Source organism: Leptodactylus fuscus, chromosome 2, assembly GCF_031893055.1.
Source record: "Leptodactylus fuscus isolate aLepFus1 chromosome 2, aLepFus1.hap2, whole genome shotgun sequence".
In the NCBI taxonomy this organism is placed as follows: domain Eukaryota; kingdom Metazoa; phylum Chordata; class Amphibia; order Anura; family Leptodactylidae; genus Leptodactylus; species Leptodactylus fuscus.
This window is the reverse complement of record NC_134266.1, coordinates 143,706,037-143,728,900: the sequence shown is the minus strand read 5'-3', so window position 1 is coordinate 143,728,900 and position 22,864 is coordinate 143,706,037. Positions and strand designations below refer to the sequence as shown.

At 44.3% G+C, this 22,864-nt stretch overlaps 1 protein-coding gene across 3 annotated transcripts in view; it reads right to left on the bottom strand.

Moving 5' to 3' along the window:
• Window positions 1-22,864, bottom strand: part of SRRM3 (serine/arginine repetitive matrix 3) — a 334,709-nt gene that overhangs the window by 68,076 nt on the left and 243,769 nt on the right. For all 3 annotated transcript variants that reach the window (XM_075264822.1, XM_075264824.1, XM_075264823.1), the window contains one exon: window positions 12,635-12,715. In XM_075264822.1, the coding sequence (XP_075120923.1) occupies window positions 12,635-12,715 (81 nt within the window). The remainder of the gene's footprint in view (window positions 1-12,634; window positions 12,716-22,864) is intronic.

Sequence of the window (22,864 nt, the reverse complement as noted above, 5' to 3'; positions counted from 1 at the left end):
CACACTGCCAGGCTTGTAGGAGTCCAAAATGTCCCAGTAATTATCTGTAATCAGAGTTTGCAACCTCGAACAATATTTACATTCTGAAGAATTAATTGCATTAATTCCCTATGGGCATTTATTAATTTGCTGCCACCTACTGACCAAAGTTAGTTCCTGACAGTTTACTACATCACACCCTTACAAAACTACTAACCACCCTTCCAAACTTGTTCAGCATTCTTTCCCATTTCGAAGGCTTATCAGGACTTAAACTAATGCATCTAAATCTAAAATTATGCATTATAATGTTCTCATGTGACCCAGAAGCTGATAGCACTGAGCTATGGATTTCAGACATGGGAAAAATATATTCCTTATCTGGGAATTAATCTATGCAACACCCATGACAGCTATTTCTAATGGAACTTTGCTTCTCCAATCCCTACAGTTCATACAGGATGGCCACAATAATCCTGTACTATGTTTGCACTCTACCTACTCTCTCCTCCCTGGCAGGACTGTAGGATCACTGGCTATATGTTGCATTTATGGAAATGGACGAAATTCCAATATATCCTGAGAACTTTGTATCACCCCTCCTCCTAATTTTCTCCAACACCCTGTTCTGTCTGGTGTTTCTCCAGAGGATTTCAGTGGTGGATGCTTAATGATTTTCTACTCAAGAAACGTGTCATCACTAAGGAATATTTCACCCGCACTAACTCATGGGAGAGACTTTTCAGATTTTTCATTTCTTACACTTTCTCCTATCATGACTACTATCCAGAGTACTCATTTTGAAAGACTATTTATTCAGGGCTACTGACAGAGGTTCATTCTCCTTTATTTCCAACAAGCGAATTCTCAGACACTTATGCTCAAATTAGATTTAATGACACCTTGGGAGAGAGATTTGGAGACAATGCTGGTTGCCCAATGGCAAGTCTGTTGATCATTGGCAAGGGAAGCTGGCAGGCCGCATTAATGGAATCCTCCCTGAAAATTCTATCTTGTCCTGTTTAGGCTGTACCTTATATACCTGGAGATCTCACCTCTATGCTTCCAGGGCTGCCTAGTTCACCCAAGACCCTGCGTTAATATTAAAAAACATTTAGGAATAGCATGGTGTTTTTCTCTGCTCCATCCTGATCTGGACCCATACACAGTGTGAAGGAGCATTGTTCGTAATCTGAACAAAATATTTGAAGTGTTTCCCTGTATGCTCAATTGCAATGCACATATGTCATTCTAGATATACATCACACAGCATACTTTTGTAATGTACAGAATTATTACTGTACATTAATATTATACACTGGGCCAACTCCCATCAGATGCATATCTCACTTTTATTTCTCAACATAGAGAAGGCCTTTGATAGTCTGTCCTGAAGGTACCTAGCCTTTCCAATGGTCCTTACAAGCGCTCTATTGCAAACCCATTGCATATTTAAAACTCTTGCCAGACGCCACATCACCTATACATATTCGCTGTGGCACTTGTCAAGGTTGACCTCTACTATTGTTGTTCGAAACACCAGCTATAGTCATACACTCTAACCTCGACAGACATCTCTTGAGTTCAACCTGGAGTATGTGAATAAAAAGTTAGGCTCTCCACAGATGACATACTCTTCACAATTACTAACCCATTAACTTCTAAACTTAGCCCTGTTGCACTTGCAAGTCATCAAAACTAGCTAGTTATGGGGGCGTGGCTTGGACATGCACGCGAGCGGCAGCTTACCCTGAGAGCTCCGCTCTGAACTCCGGCACTTGGGCTGTATTCAGCGGCATCATGGGCAGGTCTCGGGCACAACGTACCAGGGGGGAACCCCCTGCCCCCCCTCCGTCAGCTGGCAAGATCCCGACCTTCTTCACCCCACGGCCGGGGCATCGGGAGCCCGAGAAGGACGCGGCCTACTTCCCGCTGCCGGCGCCATCTTCCCTCACTGCACGTGGGCGCCTGAGAGAACAGTCTGGTGCGCTCTGCTCCTCCATGCCGGACCTCCGCTGCCGGGACTCGACCGCTCCGGGACCCTCCATGCTGCCTGTGGACAGGCCTCAGGTACTTGCTACCAGCCCTCCTACCCTGGAACCAGTCCCTGCCCTTACCAAGTCCCCTGCTTCTGTCCATCATGCTGTTTCACAGGGAGCAGTGGCAACAGCGGCGCCGCTGCTCTCAAGGGCTGCATCGCCTCCATTTGACCCCAGGTCTACCCCTAGGACCCTGCAGGCATCCCCTCCTCACCTCAACCAACCCAGATGACTTCAGGGATCCCTGGAGGGTGCGACTGAATGGGGTGCTAGCCCACTACCTGTCCATCCTGGCCAGGACTTGATACCCCCTACCCCGGGGTCTGACTTTGCTCCTGACAGTGGCTTGGCCCCCCCAGCTACCTGTGTACGGGCCCCTGGTCCTGGGTCACCTGTCATGACCCTCCGTGCGGATGCACCTGCATTTGTGTCTCATCTTCCTCCACCTGAGGAGGCTGCTCTCACCCTGCAGAAGTTTCCAGAACTACAGGCTTTACTGGCCCTAAGTAGGAGGCATATGGACAGTCTTGCATCTGATCTGAAACGCGCCTGGCGTCAGGACTTACGTGTGGTCCAAGCGGACATTTCTGATTTACAACAGCGGGTGCAGGTCCTTGAGGGGTCTCAGTCGGCTGCTTCCTCCACTCTCAGTTCCATCCAACAGCAAGTAGCCGTTCATTCCGCACAAATTTGCACTCTGGTCTCCCACATGGACGATATTGAAAACCGCAACCGCCGCAATAATATCCGTATTCGGGGCCTCCCGGAATCGGTTCAGACCACAGATTTGGTCCCGGTCCTGTCTGTCATCTTTAATTCGCTGCTGGGATGCCCGCCTGATTCCCACATTGAGATGGACCGTGCTCATCGGGCCCTCCGACCCCGCAGTGACGACCCCAGTAAGCCGAGGGATGTAATTTGTCGGATCCATTTTTATGCAGTCAAGGAGGCTATAATGCACAAGATTAGAGAGGTTGGCGAGGTGGACTTTGAGGGCTCCTCCCTGTCGATTTACCCGGACCTTTCCAGATACACTCTCCGACAGCGAGCAGCTTTGAGGCCTCTCCTCTCCCTTCTCCGGGAACGCAGGATTCCTTATCGTTGGGGCTTTCCATTCTCCCTACAAGTTCGCCGAGGTGACCGACTGCGATCTCTTGCTCATCCAGATGATCTTCCGACCTTTCTCCGTTCCCTGGGTCTACCGCCTTTACAGCTTCCTGATTGGTCCTCCCTGCTTGCAGATCCTAACCAATCCGGTCCTTTCCGTTTGCAATGGGATGCTGCGGATGATCCCGGTGTCTCCGGTTCGCTGAGCTCTCAGAAGCCGCAACGCCAACGTAGACCCCTGTCTGCTCGGGGTTCCCAGGAATGACTTGTCCTACTGCACTTTGGACGTTCGTGACCGGACTTTGTGAGTTTGTTCCATGCCCTGTTTTTTCTTCTTATGATTTTCTCTTTAGTTTTGCCCTTTACATTGTTGTCCACGATTCTAGATTGTTTGCACTTGTTATCTAGCTGCTGCTCTATTTTCTTCTGTCATATGTATGTTTAGATGCCCGTGTGTCGGAGTTGGAGCAGCCTCGTGGTCTGTTTTGTCCCTTTCATTTTTTGTGTGATCCACAGTCATTGTTCTGTGTCCTACCGCGTGGATTGCCTTCTTCGCCCCCACATAGCTGCGTCCCTGCAGTGCGGGGTCATCCGGAGACTAGTGCTCCTGTTCTTTAGCCTACCCTTGAGGGTACCTTATTATCCCTCTTTTTGTGTTCGCATTCGGTGTTCTGTTTGTTAGTCCCAGGTTTTCTTTATCCTTGTGCTTCTTGGTCCTTTTCTGTGCATTGTTACTTGTGCTCTAACTCTTCAGTTCTCGTGCTTTGGCTGTGTAGTGTGGTCTTTTTGTCCTCCCTTTTGTTCTTCCCTTTTGTGTCTTTTCTGTCCCCCCCTCCCTTTCAATGTCGGAGATATCTGTCTCCTCTTTCAATGTTAAGGGGCTCAATGTCCCTGAAAAGCGTTCTCAGGTCCTGTATGATGCTCATAAACGAAGGGTGCACATTCTTTGTCCGCAAGAAACTCACTTCCTAGCTGCCGACACGCCTGCGATTAGGAACAGGTACTATCCTCAGTGGTTTCATAGTAGCAGCGCAGCGGGTAAGGTTAAGGGAGTGGCCATCTTTTTCCATAAAAATCTTCCCGTGAAAGTCCTAGATTCCTTAGTAGATGGGGATGCGAGATACTTATTCATAATCTGTGAGATATCGGGTGTTGTTTATACTATTGCTAATATTTATGCTCCTAATGTAGACCAGGTTCCTTTTCTGCTGTCTACCCTGTCTGCACTCCAGTCCTTTGCTAGGGGTCACTTGATTGTGTGTGGTGATTTCAATCTCCCGCTTACTCCTCTACTTGATACCTCCACGGGTAGGTCCCAGATCTCTTATGGTGCCTTAAATAAAGTCAGGAAGGCGCTTAACGCCTCACTGCTTTGTGATGTTTGGCGAATCCTCCACCCGACCGACAAAGACTACTCCTTTTTCTCCCACCCCCATGGCTCATACAGTAGGATTGATTATATTTTCTTTTCCCATAATCTTCTTCCCTCCGTTTCAGCGGCTTCAATTGGAGTTGCCTTCCTCTCTGATCACTCCCCTGTCTCCTGTGCTTTTCGCTCGCCTGTTGCCAGCATGCGATCCAACACTTGGAGATTGAATGAATCGCTCCTTCTTGATCCGCAATTTTTGGCAGAACTGAAACTTTCTACCTCGCACTTATTTCTGGATCATTCTTGTGACATCACCACTCCACCGATACAGTGGGAGGCCCTTAAGTGTGTTCTCCGCGGAGTGCTGATGAAACACGGTGCTCGTCTGAAGAGAGAGGCGGGCCGGAAACTTCGTTCCCTCCTGAGTGATCTGGCGACCTTGGAAGCTCAGCATAAGCGTTCGCTCCAGCAGGCGACCTTGGCATCTCTGACTGCCACTCATCAGGAGATTAGGTCCCTTCTTGAGAGGAAACATCAGCGGCTTCGCCTATTAGGTCAGCGCTCGTTTTATGAGTGGGGTAACAAGGCGGGCCGCCTGCTGGCTCGGGCGGTGCGAGAGCGTCATGCAGCCCAACATGTTATGGCCCTTAAAACACCCTCAGGCTCGATCACTCACTCCACGTCTGCGATTGCCTCAGCCTTTCAGGACTGTTACAGTTCCCTCTATCATTTACCCCCGCCAGGACAGGTTCATCCGGCTCCTGCCACGGGAACCTCCCTTCCACATTATATCGCTAAAACTGCTCTCCCATCTCTGCATCCAGAGGACGTGGCTGCGCTTGAAGCTCCCTTCTCTGAGACTGAACTGGAATTGGGCATTGCCTCCCTTCCGGGGGGTAAGAGCCCGGGCCCTGATGGCTATACGGCGCGATTTTTTAAGGTGCTTAAGGCTGATCTGGCGCAGCCGCTTTTACGCGCGTTTAACTTTTCCACGTCCGGGGCCCCCTTCCCTCCTGCCTTTCTTCAGGCTCATATTACTGTTATACCCAAAGAAGGGAGGGATCCCCTGCTTTGTGCTAACTATAGACCGATCTCGCTCCTGAATGCGGACGCTAAGCTGTATGCCAAGTTGATTGCTATTCGTCTGGGCCCTTTCATGGGAGAGCTTGTACATCCTGACCAAGTGGGGTTTATCCCTTGTAATAGGGTGGATTGGAGGTTCCTAGAGGCCACTTTGGCTCAGATAGGTCTTGGTCCTGCCATGATTATGCGTATTCAGGCTCTCTACAGCTCTCCTATGGCTCGGGTCCGGGTCAATGGCTCACTCTCCTCCCCCTTCACTATTTATAATGGCACTAGGCAGGGCTGCCCGCTCTCCCCCCTTTTATATACGCTAGTGATGGAGCACTTTTTAATTGCTATTAGGAATAATCCTGACATCCGAGGCTTGCAGATTCGCAAGCATCATCTAAAGGTGTCTGCTTTTGCTGATGATGTTCTCCTGTTTGTCACTAGCCCACTAACTTCACTTCCCTCTATCCTTAAGGAGATTAGCGCTTACAGCTTCTTTAGCAATTATAAGATCAATCTGACGAAAAGCACAGCCCTAGATGTTTCGCTGCTGCCATCGGCCCTTGGTTCCTTGCGCTCTTCCTTTCCTTTTTCGTGGTCCCCTAGATCTATTAAGTACCTGGGAGTGCAACTACCCCGTAACTTGGGTGACACGTACACTGTGAATTTTCTTCCAATACTGCGTACCTTGCGGTCTGATCTTGAGTGATGGGACACCAAGGGCCTTTCGTGGCTGGGACGCATCAATTTATTGAAGATGAATGTTCTTCCTAGGTTGCTGTATCTCTTTCAAACCATCCCGGTGGTCCTGCCCTCGTGTTTTTTCTCGGTGGTTAACAAAGCCTTTACCAAATTCATCTGGGCCTCGAAACCCCCTCGTGTTGCCCGCAACACGTTGATAAGATCCAAACGGAGAGGAGGCCTGGCGGCCCCGGACTGCGTCAAATACTATTTGGCGGCGGTTGCTACACGCATCCTTGACTGGCACCACTCAGCTCAGACTAAGCTCTGGGTTTCCCTAGAAGACTCGTCGAGCCCCATCCCCCTCACTGCACTCCCCTGGTTCCATGAGAAATACTGGTCCGACAATAAGCGGTGTCCGCTTCCCTATGTAGCGCGCCAGACCTTGGGAGTGTGTCGCAGGTATAGTGCCATGCGCCTTCTCTACACGAATGATGGTCCCATGACCCCCGTATCGGGTAATCCGGACTTTCCTGCAGCCCTGGGTTCTCCCTTTCTGTCTCACCGTGGGGGTTCTCCCACCCTCCGCTTTAAGCAGGCCACTTCGTCTTCCTCGCTTCTCTCCCGCTCTGAGATTCTGACCCAAACCTCATGCTCGGATACGTCACTCTTCTCTTGGCAATATGCCCAGCTCTCCCATTTTTACTCCTCTTCGTGGTCCTCCCGGGACCTTCATAGGCCTCTGTCACCGTTCGAACGTCTCTGTATCTCCCCCTCCCCTCCCTCTCACACTGTCTCCCTTCTCTATGGTCTTTTACTGGTTGGGGCTGAGGATTCGCTTCCGTCATTTATTACCGGGTGGGAGAGGGAATTGGGGGTCTCGTTCCCCCCAGATGTGTGGTCATCGGCCTTCCGTGCGTGTCATACTTTCTCCATATCATGTCGGGCGCAGGAGACCAACTTTAAGATACTTTCCAGATGGTATAGGGTTCCGGCCCTCCTACATGATATTTATCCCTCCACCTCTGATAGATGCTGGAGATGTCTCTCCGACCGCGGTACGATGGCCCACATTTGGTGGGAATGTCCTCTCCTTCGTCCGTTTTGGACTGGGGTCAGACGGGTTATTCGGCAGGTGACGGGGATTGACCTGGAAGATGACCCGGCCCCGCTACTTCTTTCCCTATTCTCCCGGACGTTCCGTAAACCCACCCGTAGACTTCTTGGATTTTTATTGGTGGCAGCTCGCTCTGTCATTCCCAGGTTATGGAAGTCCACGATCCCTCCCTCGCTCATTTGTTGGCTGAATGAGGTTCTTGCCTTGCGAACTATAGAGACCCTGGTAGCTGAGCTCCGTCAAGATGATACCAAGCATCAACAGACCTGGCTTCTTTGGAATAATTTTTATTATTCTGCCGACTTCCGTTCCCTCTTTCCTTCTGTGTCCCCTGTGTAATGTCCCCCTGTGCAGTTTGTTTGTCAAAATTTTTCCTTATTTCCTCTCTCTACTGCTACTCATATGTTCTGAGGTTTTCGCATATGGTTTGTTTTTCAGCTCTGCTGCGCCAGAGCATTTATCTGTTTTTTGCTCATCCCCCACCCTTCGCCTCCCCCTTCCCCCCCCTCTCCACCCCCTTCTTTCCCCCCCAAGTTTTGCCATTCTTTGATATTTCTGTACATTATTTCCCCCCCCCCAACCCCCCCTTCAACCCCCCCCCCCCTTTTTTCTTTTTCCCCTCCGGTTTTGTGAAAAAAAAATTTTCTTTGAAAAAACTTCAATAAAACTTCTAATGTTGAAAAACTGGCTAGTTATTCTAAAAAACATTGCTTTTTCAATACAACCGCCATATGTGTCCAAAAAATCACGATCATGCACATTTCCCTAATAAATGGTTCAAATTTTGGAGCGTTCAAAATTTTAAACTCATAATAGCAAGTGTCATCACAGTTCATAGATAAACTCAGAATTTATATCCTCTGCTTACAATTTGTTTTTCCATAGATATTCATCATGTGTACTTTGACATAACTTCATCTGTGTTTACCTTAGAGCAGCGGTTCTCAACCTGTGGGTCGCGACGCCGGCGGGGGTCGAACGACCAAAACACAGGGGTCGCCTAAAGCATACCTCCCAACCGTCCCGGTCGGTGGGAGGTATGTCCCGGTTTCAACTTATCGGCGCCTGGAGGACGCCGATGAGTTGAACACACATGCAATTAAAGCAGGAGCTGTCACAGCCAGCCTATATTTCCGATGGCTTTAGCCACTCAGAAGCCGCGCTACTGTCTGCAGCAATACTATTCAGCTGGAACGCACGCCATTATGGACGCACATTCCAAACTGAATTGGGTCACCGCAACATGAGGAACTGTATTGCGGGGTCACGGCATTAGAAAGGTTGAGAACCACTGCCTTAGAGAGCTGGAAATTGGATAGATAGATAGATAGATAGATAGATAGATAGATAGATAGATACTAGTACGGCGGATGCTGGGTGTTTAAACATGGCGGCCGCTCGGGAGCTGGGTGTCCGCCATAGCCGCTGGGAGTCTACTGTTTTATACAGTAGACACCCAGCACTAATGCCCACGGTTGGTGCCCACACTAAATTTGAATAAAAAGTGATCAAAGCAAAAGCAATTCCCCAAAATGGTATAACTGAGAAGTACACCCAACTCTGCAAAAAAGAAGTCCTATGCATCCCCGTGCATGGAAGTATAAAAAAGTTTCAGGAGTCAGAATATGGTGACTTTTTAAAAACGAAAAACAAAAATAAAAAAATGCCCGTGGCGGGAAGGGGTTAGGAAAAAATGCAATTGCAATTATTTAGCAAAACAAACCGGTCAAGAAAGCTACCATGCTCTGCTTCTAGCATTTCATTGAAAATGCCACCCTGCTCCTACTCTGCTTCTTATAGCCCCTCTCTCTCACATACTGCTCATAGTCCTCCTGTCTCACACACAGTTCGAAGGATCCCAAAATCTACATTTGAGGCTTTTACATTATGCTACCTAATACAAATGAACATTGTGCGCACACAAGAATGAATTATTGCAACATCCATACAAGGATTGAATATCAGACTGCCCAGAGCGTTCACCAGATACTAAACAGCTTGTGGCTTACCCATGAATAATGTTCCTTGTGCAGTAAGAAGACTGAGCCCTACATATTAATATTGCTGATATGTTCATGTCCATGGCAGAAGAAGTATTGAATATTGGATCACAAAGCTCTATCTCTCTATCCAGTGATCTGTAATGACTGCAGCATGAGCTCATAGCCTGCATTACAGTCTTATACGACAGATACTATAACATACGGTAAGATACTGTGGCAGCCAAATGATAAGTGCTTTAGTCATTTAAAAAATGTGGGTTAGCACTAAAGCTGGATAGCGGTGGAAAGAGTCCAATAAGCGAAATTAAAGTGAAATAGTTCACAGACTGTAAAAATACTGAAATTTGTTAGCAAGTGCCCTGTGCTAAGGGAACGCAATGATAAAACACTCTATGAACAACACCCCAGCTGCTACTCCAGTGCAAGAATCAATGCTTTGAACCCAACCCAAGACAGGCTCACAAAAAGCAACTTCATGTTTTTTTGTATCTATATTTTATATCTATCTATCTATTATATCTATCTATCTTCCTAATTTCGCATTGAATTTGTATTAGCCATAGGAAGAATTAAAACATATAAAGCCACTTTGACAAGGAAGTATTTTGGACAACATTGTGCATCGGGACTTGTACCAGGAGAGAGCCGAATGCACAAAAGAGGTACAAAGCTTACTATTAGGCTGCATTCACACTGAGTAACGCTGGCGTTTTTTGTGCTTATTTTTGCACATAGCACCGCGTTAACGCCACGTATACGGCGTGTTTGCGCCGCGCTATTTTGCGGTCGCGTTGAACGGCGCAAACGCGGCGCTATGTGCAAAAATAAGCACAAAAAATGCCAGCGTTACTCAGTGTGAATGCAGCCTTAAAGCCGACCGGGGGGCCGCAATCAAACGAAGTTCTAACTTGTATGTAATGCATCTGATCAGCCTTAAAGTTAGCAGAAACACGTCAGCCAGTTTCATCATTAGATGCCTCACGGGCTGTCTTAATTTGAGTGTGTGGTGTGTGTGTACATAGTAGCTGCAGAATCGTACCCTATTAAGCTAGAAAAATTCTCCTAGTCAGCTTTCCCTAGCCTTTAACCTCAGCAACATCTGAGTGATTGGATATTGGTGTGTGCGATCTGGAGAGGGATTGGCTCGAGTGGGTGGTGGTTAAACTGACAACAATACCCCCTTTGAGTGGACAAATTATATACATTAAAAAAAATCCCCCCAGCTTGACAACCTTGTCCCCTATTAGCACACATTGGTCTTATAGGATTGTTGTTAGCCACTTTTTGGGTGGCTGTGGTATAGGGGCGAATTCTATTAAGCAGCTCTTATAGACTCTATCTTTTAGTCCAACACCCCTTGTGGCTCATTACTGTGTTGGGGATAGTAGGGTTGGTCCAACCACTATCAACCGGAGTGTTTGGTTTTAGGAATTGTGTGTTATATAGGATCCAACTCTAGTCACTCCTGTCAATATACGAGTGTCTGTGGAGCTCTGGACAGAGAGACATTTTGATTAATAATGAATTAATAATACACACATACACACACTCGCTAGTTGTGAACGTTATTTAATCTACACCTTTTTACTTTTATATGGATGAATAAAAGTTATATTTTAAGTGTACACTCATTCCAAAAATGTTTTTCTATATACAGTATTACTACAGCATCATCTCATTATTATGCCTTTTAGTGTACATACATTATTATTATAGTAGCATCTCATCATCATGTATATCTGTGCAAAAGCAGCTCTTATGTTCTTCTCCCTGTGTCCCACCTCTATTAAAGAGAATCTATCATTAGAATTCCCTTTTTTAACTAAGTACACATTGGAATAGCGTTAAGAAAGGATATGCTTCTCTTACCTTTATTATTCTGATTTGCGCTGCCATTCCTGATAAATTTCTTATTTATTCTATATGTAAATTATTTTTCTCGCAGCACTGGGGGCGTTCTCCTGCAGTCAAACAGCACTGGGGGCATCCCCTGTACTGTCTGAAAACTCTCCAGTGACGCCTCTGTCTTCTTCTCCAGACCACCTCTTCTCCCATGTCACCCTCACCTCTTCATCCTAAAGCGCCTTCTGGGATGTCCGTCAGCCATTTTCCTGTGGCCTCTCCTGTTTAGCCACAGGAAGAAGAGGAAGTCCGGAGAAGAAGATGGTAGCGTCGCTGGAGTTTTCAAACAGTATAGGGGACACCCCCTGTGCTGTTTGAGTGCCGGGGAACACCTCCAGTGCTGTCTGAAAACTCATTTACATATGGAAGAAAGAAAACTTTCCGAGGAACTGTGGCACGGATCAAAATAATAAACGTAAGAGAAGAATAGCCTTTCTTAATGCTATTCTGACATGTACTTAGTTGAAAAAGGGAATTTTAATGATAGAGTTTCTTTAAGACCAGGCACCCACCATTACTCTGAAGAGAGTGCTGCCTGCCTTCTTATACTACTATCCCCTTTAAGTAATCCCTGCTTCACATAAAAAAATGTTTAGGATAGTTAACCCTTCATTAGGCTTCAGCATGAAGGCTAAATGCCCCTGGTCAGCTCACTGTTCCGCCTCCACTCACTTCAGCACTGCTGGCAACCCAGTAGTCTCTGGTTACTGCTGAAGTGATGGCATGCAGTGAAATTGGAAGCCAATGGTGGACAAACAAGTGGACAAATGCCACAACCAAAGTGAGCTGAGTATGTTGTTTTTTGTGTTTGTTCACTCACAGCTGTTTTTGAAATAAATACTATTTGCTGGATAACATTGGAATCATTGTCAATTTACTTAGAATGCAATGAAAGGGTTTCAACAGTCAGCATTTATTCTGGAAAATAACACTCGGACAAGACCACAAACGTCACCAACGTGTTTATAGAGTAATCTTTCTTACTTTTAATTAGGAAGAATTACACTTACAAGATTCCTGTTATACTGTAATAGGCCTATGTGGTTTCCTACTGGGTCAAAGCTGAATAAGCACTGAGCTTCATATGCAGCTTTACTGTATATTTCATGGAAGTATTTATGTTTAGGACAATTTATTGACTGACGTCCCCATCTGCTATTTATTCATGTCATGAGATAGCATCTTTCCATTCATCTCCAGAACTAATTAGAAAGAATCCGGCTACTGCATTGCAGAGGAGCAGTAATAGCTTCTAAATGTTGCCAATTTATCATTAGCTTCTACTGGTGGCTCCGGCCCAGCAGGTTAGTCTGATTAAGTACAGACACATAGCAAAGACTGCCAGATAGATAACAGGTCCACTCACCGGCTTCTTTTATGTCCAGATTTCTTCTTCTTTCTTTTCTTTGGGGGAGGGGAAACTGAACTGCTTAGTCTTCTGTGTGTCCTAAAGAAGTGAGAGCAAAAAATAAAGAAATTGTTAAGTGTTTTTTAAAATACCAGTCTAAATTGTATTAACACAGTAGAACTGAATTACTGTAACTCTGGATTTCACTCCATGCTTCATTGGTTTTATCTTAATAAGTAAATATAAAGGATTATCTCAGATGTACTTGTTTCATTACAAAAGCTGTAACCAGTAATTCAATATATTGTTATAACTGGTCTGAAGTGATCTCATATTGCAGCATGTTTTCTGCTGACAATGGCCCCATTTTTAAAGAATCAATATCAAATATAAGATATGTTTTTCGATTTATTTTGTAGCAGATCCAAAAGGATTTTATTAGTTTGTAATCAGTGGTGTAACTAGGAATGGTGGGGCCCCGTGGCGAACTTTTGACATGGCCTCCCCCCCCCAACCGACGTCGAAGACCTCGACCGGCCCCCTCCTGCAAAGACCCCTGAGTATAATGATAGTATTTGCGGGGCCCGCGGTGTCACTTGCCGATCCCGGCCCAGCCCGTAACGGCCTATTAAAAAAAACAAAAAAAAAACGCAGCGGTAGCGGCTGTCACCGGGCCCCCTAATGACCCGGGCCCTGTGGCAGCCGCCTACGCTGCCTCTATGGTCGTTACGCCCCTGTTTGTAATGAATCCTTCTGCACAATAAGGGTAAACTTGTTAAACAGCGCCCTGATACCAGTGTGAAATGAAATTTAGTTACGACTTATAACATAGTTTTAACATTTGCTATTTATTAATTAGGTTTAGGGGTGTTAGGCTAAGGCCCAACTTTGTAGAAGTGCAGCTTTTTTTTTTGTTGCATTTTTTTTGAGCGACAGCCAAGAATGACTACAAAAGTAATGAAAATATTTAGGAAGCTCATATACTTCTACCTTCTGCTCAATCCACTCCTGGCTTTGGCTGAAAAAACTGCAGCAAAATCTGCAACAAAAAAAAGCTGCGTTTCCGCAATGTGGGGCCTTAGCTTTATATTATTTATTCAGCAAAGAGTATGTCAAAGATTACCAATTTGTATCAACTTGATTACCTTGTGGTTATGTTGTATAAAAAAGTCTGTATACTAAACACATAAGGAAATTATTACCAAAGGTTGAATAATGCAATGGTAAATGTGTCTGCTCACATGTGCCATTTGTTTAGATTGTCTAATATGTAATCCATTTAGCATAGGTGAGTTGTAATTTGTAAGGGATGCTTTAATTTTTACCCTTAACTTACTAAAGATGGTATGAACTTTGCTGCGAGAGGAGTCTCAGGTCGCAGTCCCCAGAATAAGGATTGGCAGCAATAGCATTAAACCAGTTGTAACTTATACAGGAATGGAGCCAAGAGTTGTCACCAGGAGATCAGTCAGGATGTGACAAGCTAGAGCAGTGATGGCGAACCTATGGCACGCGTGCCAGAGAGGGCACGCAGAGCCCTCAATGCTGGCACGTGTGCGGTCGCCCGGACCGCTCACCAACGGTGAATCCGGTATAGCATTCCCCACTGATGAGCGATCACTGCCTTCAGTTGTATGTGCAAATGCACATACAGATGAAAGCTGTCAGTGTAGGCCGCGGATCACGCAACTGTGGCCTACACTGACTGCAGAGTCTGACCTCTGCCCTGACGCGGGCGCGATGCCGTCATCAGTGCCTGCAGTGAAAAGGAGGTAGACGTCGGCGGCTCTTCATGGGTGAGTATGAGAGTGTGTGACTGACTGTGGCTGACTGTGTGTGAATGTGTATATGATACTATAGAGCATATAATACTGGGGAGGCATACTGAAGAGCTTATAATACTGGGGGGGGGGCGTACTAAAGAGCTTATAATACTGGGGGGCGTACTAAAGAGCTTATAATACTGGGGAGGCATACTAAAGAGGTTATAATTCTGGGGGGACGTACTAAAGAGCATATAATACTGGGGGGACATACTAAAGAGCATATAATACTGGGGGGGTGTACTAAAGAGCATATAAGATGAGGAGGATGTGTAATGAGAAGCATATAATACTGTGTGTGGCAGAGAGCGTACTGAGGAGCATATAATATTATTATAATACTGTATATGGGTACCACTGTGGAGCATATAATCATGTGGGGACTACTACGGACCGTATAATACTGTGTGGGGGTAACTACTGTGGAGCATATAACACTGGGGGGCTACTGTGGTACTGTGGAGAATATGATACTGTGTGGTGGGCCTACTGTGGAGCATATAATTCTGTATGGGGTCCCCTCACTATTTATATCACACAGTATCTTTTTTATAGCAGTCGTGATATTAGTACAGGATGTAAGAATATTACACGGTCACTATAAAACAAATCCTGTGCGATGTAAATAGTGAAAATTAGTTGTTTAAAGTACAAAATGCAGAGACCCTTACATTTCAGTACAAAGTTGTTTGTATTATTAAAAGCTCTGTAAAGCCCCATTCACATGACTGTAATTTCTGGCCCGTAACGCGCGTAATACATTGAAAGCATAGGGAAAAAAGCCTCCCATTGATTTCAATGGGGAGCGCACGTATGCCGCTTCCCATTCAAGTCAATGGGAGCTGCTATTTACGCGCTCATTCTGAACGTGTTTTTACGATCAGAATGAGCGCAGCGTTACATCGTGTGAAGGCTTCCTAAGACATGAGCATATTCATGAATGGAACCAAGGAAATGTAACTATGTAACAAAGCAGGGTTCAAACATGAGTCAGAATCAGGAACAACAGCACTAGAAAGACCAGCACAATGTATGACTCTCAAGCAACAATCCAGGATAAATCAAAGAAGACGGCAGGAGGCGCGCTGAACCAAGTTCAATCTGTTATTCAACACACCATACATTTTGGGTTGACTACCCTTTCTCAAAAGTGTACATAATGCACATAAAATACAACACATATATATAGCATAAAAAAACGTGTAAAATGGTGGTAGCCCCGCCCCCAAAGGTCCTCAGGTCATGAGGTGATCACTACAAGTCAATCAGTGTTAGACAAATCATATAATTCATATAATAATTCACATGATGTAGGCATAAGGATAAAACAACAGTTACATAGGGAATACAATAATACATGGTCACTTGAAGTGGATGTAGGACTGGGTCCACTTTTTTTTTTTACATGTATTCCCTATGATGCTTACACCATGTGAATATAAAGGAAGCACTTACACTTTTCCCTTCTGCTAAATCCACTCCCAGTTTTTGCTCATAAAAACACAGCAAGGTCTGCACAAAAACACAGCTTTTCTGCAATGAATGTCCTCAGCTGTTGCCCAGATTACCCAGAGCAAGAATGTCTCCCTATTTAAGGGCCTGTTCTTATGTTATTTGTGAGTGAGCAGACTTGGAGGACAGCTTTTGAAGAGGTCTACCTGCAGGGGTGGAGAACATCTTAGAGAATGACCAGCTTGGAAGCCTGTTGGACAGCTTGAGAAGGGACGTCTCCTCTTAGCCAAAGATGCCATACGGTTTCAAGAACTGAACACTTATGAGTAAGAGGAGGTTCTCTGGTGGCAGGCGGTGCATCCTCAACAACAGTGGAAGTGGGTTGCTTATTGGCATGGCTTGTGATCTTATTAACTCTGCCTAATTTTCAACTGAATTCAATACCCACCCTCTCTCACACTTCTGCCACTGAAGGGCTACATCCTTTGTACATGCAAGATTTACCTTAATCAGGATGACTTCATTGAGAGTGTAGACTATGTATTCTCCAATGCAAGTCAGCACTTTTGGGTGAGTTATAGGGATCAATGCCTGGGCAGCAGCTTGGAAGAAGTTAGGAATGCACAGTGCAGCACTGGTTGCAGAGCGGTGCAGTGTCGGCTGCAGTTGTACTGCCAATACTGCTGACTATCCACTGGGGCCTGTTGACACTTCCACACATGCTGCTTAATAGACACGAGTTCTAGATGTATCATATCTAATTAGAATATCCAGTTAGCAGCTTGTAGCACAGTCACCAATATTTGCATTGGTAACAGAGACACCTTTATGTCCCACACCACCCACTTTTAGGCAGAGTTTTGAAAAGCTATGCTCCTTTTGGAGCTGGGACATACCGATTTTTTGGGATTGTTTCTAAAAATTTGAGACAGTACTAGCAAATACAAAGCAATTGGTAACAATGCTATAGTATAGTAAGATTTTGTACTTTCCTTGGCTGCTGTAGAAGAGATTTTGAAGATTAATGAAGGACAAGATTTAAGCCCTGGCACAAAATAATAATGATCATTAAAAATAAAACATCCTTGTCTTCATTGGTTTGTCCTTATTATAATCTTTGCGATATCCTGTGGTTTACCATTAGGATAATCTGCCCTTAGTTGTCAGCCTTGGTTAAGATGAATGAAATCAGACACATTTTAGCTGCCAACCTGAAAGGAACAGAAATGACACATCTCCATTTCATTCCATTCTTTTTCTCTGTTCAGCACCTTTGCTCAATGACTATTTTTCAGAAGCCTAATTCCTCCCCTCCCCGTCCAGCCCTCCTTTCTATTCCGCTTATCCTGTAAGGAGCCGCATTAATAATGGAAGTTATTACACGGCAGAGGGCAGACATTTTTCAGCATTTAGAGCATTTAATCAGGAGCCGTTAAGAATCAATCATCTTCAGTGCCACATAGTGTGCGGATTTATCTCAGCTCCCCTATGACCAGCAATTTGCTGCTTCAATTCCTGCATCTTACATGCAGACATTAAAACAGCCATCATTAATGGTCAGAGAGTGGCTAACTTGTCCTTGTGGCCTCTTCACCTCAGCCCCTTTATACGAGGACCTCACAGAAAAGTAGTTTTGTCTGCGGTGCTCATATCGAACGACTCTCGAAGATTCTCTAGCTTTGACCGAGTTCAGTCTAAATTGCTTTATACCGCGCATTTCCGACAGTATGTACATTACCAAATGATTACACTGTCATTGCTACCAGCAACATTATTTTAAAGTGTTAACATTTTCAAGCTATCATTGCACTTCTAAAATGTCAGCTCTGCAGAGCGTTACAACTTCAACCTTCCAAATTTCTACTTGAGTTCAGAGTCTTTGAAGGAGCTTTTGAAGTGATATATTTGGCCAAAAAAATGTTGCCAACTTTTCAATGCAGTGCTTGTAGCTAGTAAAACGTCTCAGTAAGGCTGTAAGCTGTGATTTTATATGAATACATTAATGCCTGACAACTGGTGGAGAAAATTCATTTTCATGAACTCCTTGATGGTGTGTTACTAAGAAGAGGGACGACAGTGAAGAAAGAAGTGATAAGGATAGAGAATGGAAAAACTGGTGACAAAATGATATCGGAATTATTTTTCCATTAGAGGTTTATAGTATCAGCAGTGTATGTATCAAACTTTAACTTAACATGTAAGGTAGGGTTCACACTACCGTTGGTGTCAGCTCAGGTGTCCATTTAAAAAAAAAACAAAAAAAACGGACACCTATCATAACGGACGCCAATGTTAAAAAAAAAACCCAAAAAAACGGATACATGTTCCCCTGACGAAGGCGCAAGCCCAAATGCACGTTGGTTGATGGTGTCTGGTTTTGTCCCTTGTGTATCTATCTCCATATGGGTAACTAGCTTTTACCCGCGACTTCGTCTGCGGTGATTTGAGAATTGGGCGGACAAAGACGTGTGAAACTGTAAAAATGCTTTAAAAAGTTTGGTGGGATAGCAAATGTGATGTGTTATATTGTGTATGTAGAAATACAGACCATGTGATCTGTTATATTGTGTATGTAGTAATACAGACAATGTGATGTGTTATATTGTGTATGTAGTGATACAGACAATGTGATGTGTTATATTGTGTATGTAGTGATACAGACAATGTGATGTGTTATATTGTGTATGTAGTGATACAGACAATGTGATGTGTTATATTGTGTATGTAGTGATACAGACAATGTGATGTGTTATATTGTGTATGTAGTAATACAGACAATGTGATGTGTTATATTGTGTATGTAGTAATACAGACAATGTGATGTGTTATATTGTGTATGTAGTGATACAGACAATGTGATGTGTTATATTGTGTATGTAGTAATACAGACAATGTGATGTGTTATATTGTGTATGTAGTAATACAGACAATGTGATCTGTTATATTGTGTATGTAGTAATACAGACAATGTGATGTGTTATATTGTGTGATCTGTTATATTGTGTATGTAGTAATACAGACAATGTGATCTGTTATATAGTGGAAAGCTATATGTAAATGTGAGTGAGTAGAGTGAGGGCTACTCCTGAGGTGACAGTAAGGAGTGTGCAGGCAGGTTGAGGCAGGAAATGCCAGGCAGTGTGTGTGAGTCTATATCTGGGGCTAGGAGTCCTGCTTTTGTGAGTCTCCTGCTAGGAAGCCATGTTGTTTAGTGGCACCAAAAGTAGCCTATGACTCAATCCTAAAGTAAAACTATGTTTGTGGAAAATTGCACGCAAATCCATCCAAACTCACAAACATCCAAACACACAAACTTTCACATTTATAATATTAGTAGGATGTTTTCTACTATTATCAAAAAGTTATATATTTGTTTTTGTCAGTAATTATGTGCACTCCATTCCCAGCCAATACGACGTGTGATCAGTGGCGTATCTACCACCGTAGTAGTAGAGGCAGCTGCCACAGGGCCCGGGACATTAGGGACCCGGCGACAGCTGCTACCACTGCGTTTTTTTGGGTTTTTTTTTTAATAGGCCATTACCGGCTGGAGTTACTCCAGTCGGTAACGGGCCCTATTTACTTACCGATCCTGGCAGGGCTGGGATCGGTAAGTGATGCCACGGGCCCCACAAACACTATCATTATCTTTTCAGACCCCCGAGTATAATGATCGGAGGCCAGGGATAGGTAAGAAGCATAAAAAAACACAGTTACTTACCTCTCCACAATCCGGTCAGGCTTCAGGCCTAGTCGCCTGATGTCTCTGACGTCACATGACCACGGCCTGTGTTCCAGGTCATGTGACATCTGACGTCATAGAAGATGAACTACAGCGGAGGCCGACAGCGAAGGACTGGAGCGAAGCCGGGATATAGGTGAGTAACAGTGTTTTTTTTATTTTTTATCCTCCCTGGGTCTCCGATTATTATACTCTGGGGTCAGAAAAGACCCCAGAGTATAATAATTGTTTATGGGTGTCCACAGTGGGGCATAATACTGTGTGTAGGGGCCACTGAGGGACATAATACTGTGTGTAGGGGCCACTGAGGGACATAATACTGTGTGTAGGGGTCACTGAGGGACATAATACTGTGTGCAGGGGCCACTGAGGGACATAATACTGTGTGCAGGGGCCACTGAGGGACATAATATTGTGTGCAGGGGCAACTGAGGGACATAATACTGTGTGCAGGGGCCACTAAGGGACATAATACTGTGTGCAAGGGCCACTAAGGGATATAATACTGTGGAGGAGGGGGCGGTCAAGGTCTTTGGTGTCAGTCGGGGGGGGGGGGGGAGGGGCATGTCAAACGTTCGCCACAGGGCCCCTCCATTGCTAGTCACGCCACTGCATGTGATGTCACATATTTTGGTGTTTCAGAAGACACTGGATATGTGCAAGTGGTTTGCCATTGCCCATTTGTTTCCTGGTGGACTGGCAGGTAGACAGCATGGTGTCCAAATGCCGTATTGAATTACCCTAGTAATTGGTCACATCACACCTTCTTCTCCATTCAATCTGTTAGGTTAACCCTGTTAGTCCACATATACTTCCATATATCTGCTTTCTATTCTTCCTCCATACTGTTCTGCTACATTCCAAATCTAGTTTTACCTCTTAATGCCTAATATTAGGTGTTCTCTTACACCTAGCTTTTGTTCCCCTTTACTGATTCTATGTTTCCACCTATAGGGGTTTTCCCATCTCAGTGTCTCAGCAGTCTGGCTGCAGTTTTTTCATCTCACTTCCTATATTTCTCCTCCTTCCCACTCCCTCTTGCTAAACGACTGGAGAAGTCTCACAACACTTATACAGATCAGATAATATGCAGATGCTTAGACAAAATGTTATCTGTATGTTTACATAGAGAGATGACAGACTTGGCTTTATCAGCAAACTGCAATTAGCGGAATGATTGCCCTGCCAGCAAGAGCACCGAGTAAGTGATGTCACGTGTCCTATAGGTCCATGGTTATAGCAACGCTGTGTAAATAATGGGAGGAATAAGGTCACATAGCAGAATAACAAAGCAGAATATCTATAGCAAAATATTTAGGTAAAAGCTTCAATTTACATAAGTTACCAGTATAGTCAGGATCCTTGAGATGGGTCAACCCCTTTAAGCCAAACTTTTTGTTCTTTGTTCTTCTTTAACCCATATATAGGTCCTATCTACAGATAAATATTATGACCATTGCCTTTTTTGAATATGAATAATATATAAAACTGTGTTATCATCTGTTCTATACATAAATAAATAGAGAGAGAGAGGGGGGGGGGTATAAGCTATATTACCATTTAAGTTCATTCATTTGTGAAGACCATTCATACATGAATGTTCATATGCTGCGTGAGGCTAGACCTTAAAAGGGTTGTTATATGTTCTGTTACGGTATGTTGAGCTTGCAGGGCCAACTTAACTAGCTAAAGCTTAAAAGGTATTTCTAGCATAGTTATCATGTAATAGTTTGAATCTCCTGCAGTAATGATTGCTATGCACCATTGTACCTCATTATACTGCTCCACTCCCAACAACAGAGGGCACTACAGGTAGGCACTATATCTTTGAAGCATATTTTACCTTATTCAGATTTTGTGAAGATCCCACTAACTACAAAGGTTCATCAGTTATATTATTGTCACCCATTCATCCCCATAGACAACCAGAGACATTCCATGGACTGCCCTGATTGAGCTCAACATTGTAATAAACTGTCAGAGAAGGCTTATTATTCCGAGAACAAAAGAATTGAGCAATTGAAATCCATTTCCATACCTCCTATACCAAATGTCAGAAAGCCCTAATACACATAAGGTTGGCTAAAGCTTTCCATTTATGTGTTTCCCACATATATACAATAATCCGCTTTAAGTGAAACCAACTATAACAAGTACTTTGCTCATACGAATGAAAATGTATAAAAGTATAATATAGTAGCAAGATTCTGATATAGTTTTTGCTAATTCTGTATGATTATGATATTTGCTTATGTGAGTGATAGTCCTGACCTAATGGATAGGCACGCTGCCTTCCATCCCGTTTTATCAAATTTGGCAAAAACCTAATGTCTTAATTGGGTTTGCATGGAAGGGAGATGAGGGGTGTCCCTGAGGTTGTTTTTGATTTAATGTAACTCATAAAACGTCTATGTGATAGCACATCTGATGGATACACGTCTGAATAAGTCTTTTGGTTTCATTTAGTACAGCGGTTCCAAAAACTTTCTGAAACCAGGACCCTGTTTCAAGTGAGACTTTCATTAGTGACCTCCCCCTCCACTGCACTTAGTCCATGGGCTATCTTCATATTCTCCGTCCATGTTTTCTACCATACACTCAGCTCTACTACATACAATCCCCCCCCCCCCACTCACTGCTATTCCTTGGGGAATGGGGGTCGACTGTTCAAGATAAGACTTCACTACAGATATTACTGCAAAGAATAAGGCAATAAATCAATTAACAAGTCTGACAGCAACCTCCTATTCCACCCCTCCCTTCTCAGAGAATTCTAAGTGTGAGGCTTAATATAGAGAAGGAATCTTATGTAAACACATATCCTGAAAGAAGATAGGTAGGAGGAGAGCAGTCTAATATATGGAAAAGGAAACTGATTTCTATAATAATAAAAGGAATTTCCGGCACTCAGAGTTGTATGCCTCCGATGTGAAAATTTTATTTACTGTACATCCGACAATGGTACATCAACAATGGTAAGGACGTCACACTCCCTTATCTGGACTCCCTATTCCATACCTTTGAGCTTCTAACTCCTCAAACCGACACACTGAAGAAGGTCTGATTGACCGAAACGTCTGTACCATTGTCGGTGTACCATTGTCGGATGTAAATAAAATTTGCACATTGGAAGCATACAACTCTGAGTGCCGGAAATTCCTTTTATTGTTGATTATGGCCATGAGAAGCCTTTTCCTGGCACCATACAGATTTAACCGAGTGACGGTACAT